Raw genomic sequence first — 7,337 nt, 5'->3', positions numbered from 1 at the left:
ATTTATTATGTATATATAAATACACACATACATCATATATATATAAATACAATAATATAATATAAAATTTAAAAATATTTACATATATACATATACATTAAAATAAATAAAAATACATATAAAAAAAAAAAAAAAAAAAACAAAATTAAACATAAACATATACATGCATGTGTGTGTATTTATATATATACACACACATAATAAATATACACAGTACACACACACACACATATTATATACACAAAAACTTTTATTTAGTATGCGATCAATCGTGATTAATTGTTGCCCAGCACTGATATCTTCTTTTGTGTCCTTCTAAATGTTTTCTAAATATTTTAAAGAATGTTGGTAACTAGACAGTTTTGGTTACCATTGATTTCCATTATATGGGCCTAAAATACTATGGAAGTCTATGGGTGCCGTCAGCTGTTTGGTTACCAACATTCTAAAAAATATATATTTTTGGGTTCTTCTAAGTGTCTTCTAATTATTTTGAAGAATGTTGGTAACAAAATTTCAGTTCCCCTTGATTTCCATTATATGGGCTTAAAATACTATGGAAGTCCATGGGTGCCGTCAGCTATTTGGTAACTAACATTCTAAAAAAAAATGGGGGGGGGGTTCTTTTTAGTGTCTCATAATTATTATAAAGAATGTTGGTAACAGACAGTTTTGGTTCCCACTGATTTCCATTACATGGGCTTAAAATACTATGGAAGTCTATGGGTGCCGTCAGCTGTTTGGTTACCAACATTCTAAAAAAAATATATATATATTTTCGGGGTTCTTCTAAGTGTCTTCTAATTATTTTGAAGAATTCCAGTTCCCCTTGATTTCCATTATATGGGCAAAAAATATTTTTTGTGTTCAGCAGCAGAAAGAAGCTCGTACAGGTTTGAAACAGCTTGAGGGTGACTCAACACTGACAGAATTCCCATTCTCGGCTGATCCGTCCCTTTAAGGGCACATGTTGCTTTCGTCTGTTTTCGCTTCACTCCAGCACTGTCTGTAAACGCGTCGCTCTACGAGGGGTTTGCGTTCTCCAGCAGCGGCGGCCCGTCGCGGTGGAGACTCTCTCTTGTAGGTCTTGGGCGAGCTTGGGGATGGGTGACTGCGAGGTGCTGTGGCGCGGCGGGACGGGCGGCCCGGGCGTCTGCGGGGGGAAGAAGGCCTGGCTGGGCTCGGAGCGGCGGCCCTGTGGAGGCGGCTGCAGGTGCAGCGGGGAGCTGGAGAAGACGTCTGGCGTTCGCACCGGCTCCCGCGGCGGCAGGGTGGGGGGGCTGTCGGGCGGCTCTGTCAGCGAGTAACGGGGCGAGTACACCTTGGTGGTGGGCTGACGCGGCGGGATCGCCGGAGGACTGTCCAGGTGCTTCGACATCATCTGAAACACACCAACACCACTCGTCACACGCTGTGCTCGGAGAGATCTACTCCTAATCTATCTACAACACAACTGTACTTAATTCATTTTATTTTTCAACTTATTTTTCTATTTTTGGTTTATTTATATTTACATTTGTGTCCCTGCAGCACAGAAGCAGTCATCAGTAGCACAGGTATATTTGTAGCAATAGCCAACAATACATTGTATGGGTCACAATTATACATTTCTCTTTTATGACAAAAATCATTAGGATATTAAGATAAGATCATGTTCCATGAAGATATTTAGTAAATTTCCTACCGTAAATATATCAAAACTTAATTTTTGATTAGTAATATGCATTGCTAAGAACTTCATTTGGACAACTTTAAAGATGATTTTCTCAATATTTAGATTTTTTTGCTCCCTCAGATTCCATAATTGAAAGTCTGAAACAGAAAATAGTGGTTTTCATCTTGCCATTTTTACTCAAATGAATCAAAATGGATTTATAGTGTTTTAGAACCAAACTCTTCAGATGTGTTTATACTGTATTGTATGGAAGCTTGTTTCCACCACAGAATAAAACATTAAAAAGGAAATTATGACTTTTTCATCTCACAAATCAGACTTTGTTTCTTGCATTTCATACATAAACTCAGAAATCTGACTTCTATATCTCAGAATTCAGATTTATTTTTTTTCAATCCATGAGAAAAACATTTTTCAAAAAGATTATTGTGAGCTATAAATCAGAAGTGCAAGAAAAATATTGGAACTGTTAGATAAAAAGTTGCAGTTACCTTTTTTATGTGTATTTGGGGGCAGAAACGAAAATTTTAAATCATGCTCGCAAGTGAGAAACCTATTCTCAAGCCTTTACAACAGTTTATATAAATGTGCATTATGAATGCAAAAAATTAAAAAAAGTTATCTGTGTATATATATATATATATATATATATATATATATATGTATATATATATGTGTGTGTTTTTTTTTTTCCATTTATATGCATGTATTGCAAATTACTTCTAGTGCAACTGACTTTTTGATCGTTTTATTATTATTTGTGATATATTTTTAAGCATTGGGAATGATGTTGTATTATTTGAGGTATGCACATGCTCTTTTCTCCTGTCCGGAGACTGGAGATGATTCAGGGGCTGTTAAATCAACTATTAAATGAAGAGAATATGAAGCACTGAAGGTAAGGATGTGTGCGGGCACCTTGGAGGGCGAGGACTCGGCGGGCGCAGACTCGGGCCGGCGGCGCGGAGGGATGGGCGGAGGAACGGGAAGCTCGTCATTCCGAAGGAAACTCATCATCGACGACACTGAAGAAGATCCTGAGGGACACAAACACACACTGATGACATCACTACACACACACACAGGGCAGAACATGGATTTCTCCACACAGATATTTTCTTCACATGCTCAGTTATAGTTACGTTAAGGTGTTTAAAAAAATGTTTTTCATTACCTTATATGTCCAAAACTAATTTTTCACAACATCTTGTTGAAACATTTGACAAAACTCAAGACTGAATATATTTGGTGGAAATCCCATGTTCTGAAAGATGAAGTGCTACGAGGTTATTTAAGACAATATCGCTAATAAGACGACAATGCTGAGCTAAAATGATAAATGTTTGCCCTCTCTCTCTCTCTCTTTACCGTTCTCACATCTCAGACCTCAAACACATACAATATTAGCCTTTTTAGACACAGTTTTTGAAGTGAAGAGTACAAAAAATACCATTTCCATAGCCACCGTGTTAAGTCTGTGTCTTAAGAACTAGTTTAATCAGTCTTACTCTTCCACTACTAATAAAACCAATCTACCTTTTCATAACTGGATTAAAAAATGATGACCAGTCTTGAAGAAAAACAAGTTAGATGAATGACTTTTAAAGACTAGTTTAAACAGTGTATGCAACCAGCCTCAGTTTTTTTTTATAACTTGTAAAAAAAAAAATAAATAAATAATTAGTCTGAGATACAACTATTTGAAAATCTGGAATCTGAGGGAGCAAAAAAATCTAAATATTGAGAAAATCATCTTTAAAGTTGTTCAAATGAAGTTCTTAGCAATGCATATTACTAATCTAAAATTAAGCTTTGATATATTTACAGTAGGACATTTACTAAATATCTTCATGGAACATGATCTTTACTTAATATCCTAATGATTTTTGTCATAAAAGAGAAATGTATAATTGTGACTCATACAATGTATTGTTGTCTATTGCTACAAATATACCTGTGCTACTGATGACTGCTTCTGTGCTGCAGGGACACATTGGTGAGCTATTTTGATCTCAAATAAGTGAGTTGTCACTGAAAGGTGAGGAGTTTGCATCTCTGGAGGATGCTGGGAAACACGTCACATGATCAACGGCGGCCTGAACATGCAAGAGATTCACAGACACACGACACAGACGCATGGTGAAGACATGAGACGCTGAGATACTAACGTGGGCCGTGCGGGAGAGAGACCGGAGCGAATATAGTGTCGCTGTCTGTCAGGGAGCAGAGAGAAACAGAGAAGACTGTGACACACTGATCCAGGATCAGCATCACTCACTTCAGACTAACACAGCTGCATCCGGGACAGATTATCACTGACTCGACCAATGGAGAGAGTTTAGGGCGGGGCTATCTGTGTGTCTGACCAATGGCGGACAGGGGAGGATTTCACAATTATAATTCATTCAGAAATTATATAGAACTGCCTACTCTCCAAACTAACTGGAGTTACTCACATCTGGTGATGAGGATTTCATAATAATAATAATAATAATAATAATACACTACCACTCAAAATGTTAAAAAAAATTATTTCATGTTTTGGAAAGAAGTCTCTTCTGCTCATCAAGGCTACATTTATTTGATTAGAAATGCAATAAATTTTTTTAAATATATTTACTATTTAAAATATGTGTTAAACTGTAATTTATTTCTGTGATGTGCAGCTGTATTTTCAGCATCATTACTCCAGTCTTCAGTGTCACATGATCTTCAGAAATCATTCTAATATGATGATTTGCTGCTCAAGAAACATTTCACACTCACTCTCACACTCACTCACACACACACACACACACACACACACACACACACACACACACTCACTCACACATCACAGAAATAAATTAGTTTAACAGATATTCACATAGAAACTGTTTCACATTGTAACAATAATTCACTGTTTTTACTGTATTTTTGATTAAATAAATGCAGCCTTGAGCAGAAGAGACTTTCAGAATTGTGTGTGTGTGTGTGGGTGTGTGTGTGAGAGAGAGAGAGAGAGAGAGAGAGAGAGTGTGTGTGTGTGTGTGTGTGTGTGTGTGTGTGTGTGTGAGTGTGTGTGTGTGAGAGAGTGAGTGAGTGTGTGTGTCTCTGTGAGTGAGTGTGTGTGTGTGAGAGAGAGAGCGAGAGAGAGAGAGAGAGTCTCTGTGTGAGTGTGTGTGTGTGTATGAGATAGAGAGAGAGAGAGAGAGAGTGTGTGTGTGTGTGTGTGTGTGTGAGAGTGTGTGTGTGTGTGTGTGAGAGAGAGAGAGAGAGAGAGAGAGAGTCTCTGTGTGAGTATGTGTGTGATGGAGAGAGAGAGAGAGAGAGTGTGTGTGTGTGTGTGTGTGTGTGTGTGTGTGTGTGTGTGTGTGTGTGTGTGAGTGTGTGTGTGTGTTTGAGTGTGTGTGAGTGAGTGTGTGTGTGTGTGTGTGTGTGTGTGTGTGTGTGTGTGTGTGTCTCTGTGTGTGTGTGAGAGAGAGAGAGAGAGTGTGTGTGTGTGTGTGTCTCTGTGTGTGTGAGAGTCGTACTGGAGTGGAAGGGGCTGGAGGGCGGCTGTGGCGAGTCGAAGACGCTGCAGATCTCGGTGGAGCTGGATGCGGGAGGCTGGTGGAGGCGTCAGTGGAGTGCGGGGAGAGTTGGGTGCTGAAGCGGCGCTGCTCTCCGTCTCGCTGTCTGGGATGCGGCTGTAGCTGATCTTTCGGGGCTCGTTCTGCAGCGGCGTCGGGTGCCGCATGGTTCCCTGCCGGACGGTGGACGGGCGAACACCCGGAGACTTCAGAGGACAGCTGTACTTCTTCGGCTGTGAGAGGAAACCAGAATGAGAAGAAATTCCACAATCTATCTATCTATGATATATATGGGATATATCAGTTAGTGTCCAACATTGTACTAAAACTCTGTCTTCTTAATTTAACAAGTGAAAATATGACCAAAAAAAGTTTTAAAAATTATTTTTTTTAAAGAGATTATATCGTAATATTATAAATTAATATTTGAATTAAGTAAAAAATAATCATGTAATGTAAAAAGAATTCATATTTAATAGTTGAAATTAATTTTGATAAGTAGTTAAAAAAATAATTTAATTTACAATTTTAAAATATTGTAATTACATTATTATTCTAGATTCTGTAAATGAGTTTGAAAACGAGCTGCTTTCTCATTACAGCAGAAGTAGCAGAAATATCCTTTGAATATTTTATATTACAATGAGGGGCACCGGAGTAAACAGAAAGGTCACAACATATGATGGGCTCTTTAAGTTCCACCAGCGTGATGTTTTGGGCTCTTTCACTGTTACACAAGTGAACTCGTGCTTCGTTTGTAAATCAGCACTATTCTGGTTCTCATCCGTAAGCACTCGAGGGTTTAACACAGAGATCAGGAGGCTCTGGTGTGTGTTCAGAGCGAGGCAGACTTACGAATCGAGGCAGCGTGCGAGCGTTACGCGGCTCGATCTCCAGAGATTTGTTGAACAGATAGTCGGCGAACTCCTTCTCCGTCATGTCCTCCATCGGGTTCAGGTTCTCAAAGAACTTCTGCAGCATCAACAGAACGTCATTTCATTTAATTTTTCAGGATTCAAATATGAACAGAAAGTTTTACTTTGAAATAGAAATCATTTCTAACATTATTAATGCAGTCAATCGACTTTAATCCCACCTAACATTAAAGTTTTTAAATATACTTTTATATTGCAACAATTTTACATTCAATCTTCAAATTAATATACAAACAACATAGACAGTATATTTTTAAGATTCGTTTGATGGCATCTTTTTTTATGACAAGTGTGAGTGAGTGTGCGAGTGTAAGTTTGTGCATGAGTGAGTATGAGTGTGCAAATGTAAGCATGTGTGTGTGTTTTATGAATGACTTAGTGTGTGTGCATCAGTGTGAGTGTACGAATGTGCGAGTGTGAGAGTGAGGGTGCGTGAAAGTGTGTCTCAGTGTGTGTGAGTGTGTGTGTGTGTGTGTGTGTGTGTCATTGTGAGAGTAATGAGAGAGTGTGTTTTACTTGGGTGTTGTGTGTGTCAGTGTGAGAGTGTGTTTGTGTGGTGTGGTGTGTGTGTGTGTGTGGTAGGTTGTGTATGTGGTGTCATTGTTAGAGTGTTAATGATGCATCTTGTCTCAAGGTGTGTGTGTGTGTGTGAGAGAGTGTGTGTAAGTGTGTGTGTGTGTGTGTGTGTGTCAGTGTAAGTGTGCACGTTGGTTTTGTGTACATCTCAGGACACAACTTCTGTATAATGTCATGGGTATGTCACAGGTATTGACAAGGAGAGTGTGACTTATGAGGACATAACCCAGTCCAGCATTCTTCAAAATCACTTTAAATCATACGAATGAGTTTTTTTTTGATGAAAGCTGTTTACAACAAAGCTCTCTACTTGTTTTCCTGGAAGAGTAGGGGTTAGTGAAGGGTTGGGGTAGTCGATAGAATATACAGTTTGTACAGTAGAAAAACCCATACGCCTATGGGATGGTTCCCACTTTTCACAAAAACAAACATTGTTGTGTGTGGTGTGTGTGTGTGTGTGTGTGTGTATGTGTGTCCAGTAGTGTTTGTTGAGAGATGTTTTGTAAGTGTGTGAGTGTGTGTGTGTCTCAGTTGTTGTGTGTGAGAGCGTGTGTGTTGTACTTGTTTGTTGTGTGTGTGTGGTGTGTGTGTCGTGTGCTT

At 38.8% G+C, this 7,337-nt stretch overlaps 1 protein-coding gene across 1 annotated transcript in view; it reads right to left on the bottom strand.

Annotated features, from left to right (window-relative positions):
* Nucleotides 1-387: 387 nt before the first annotated feature.
* The window catches only part of sos1 (son of sevenless homolog 1 (Drosophila)), a 46,905-nt gene continuing 39,955 nt past the window's right edge, over nucleotides 388-7,337 (bottom strand). Inside the window, 7 exon segments of the mRNA XM_042733474.1 lie at nucleotides 388-1,093; nucleotides 1,095-1,381; nucleotides 2,594-2,712; nucleotides 3,844-3,888; nucleotides 5,188-5,258; nucleotides 5,260-5,459; nucleotides 6,082-6,223. Coding sequence (XP_042589408.1) covers nucleotides 958-1,093; nucleotides 1,095-1,381; nucleotides 2,594-2,712; nucleotides 3,844-3,888; nucleotides 5,188-5,258; nucleotides 5,260-5,459; nucleotides 6,082-6,223 — 1,000 coding nt within the window. The 3' untranslated portion in view covers nucleotides 388-957.

This window comes from Cyprinus carpio, chromosome B11 (genome assembly GCF_018340385.1).
Source record: "Cyprinus carpio isolate SPL01 chromosome B11, ASM1834038v1, whole genome shotgun sequence".
NCBI lineage: Eukaryota > Metazoa > Chordata > Actinopteri > Cypriniformes > Cyprinidae > Cyprinus > Cyprinus carpio.
Note: the sequence above shows the minus strand (reverse complement) of the source record. Positions and strands in the feature narration are given on the sequence as shown.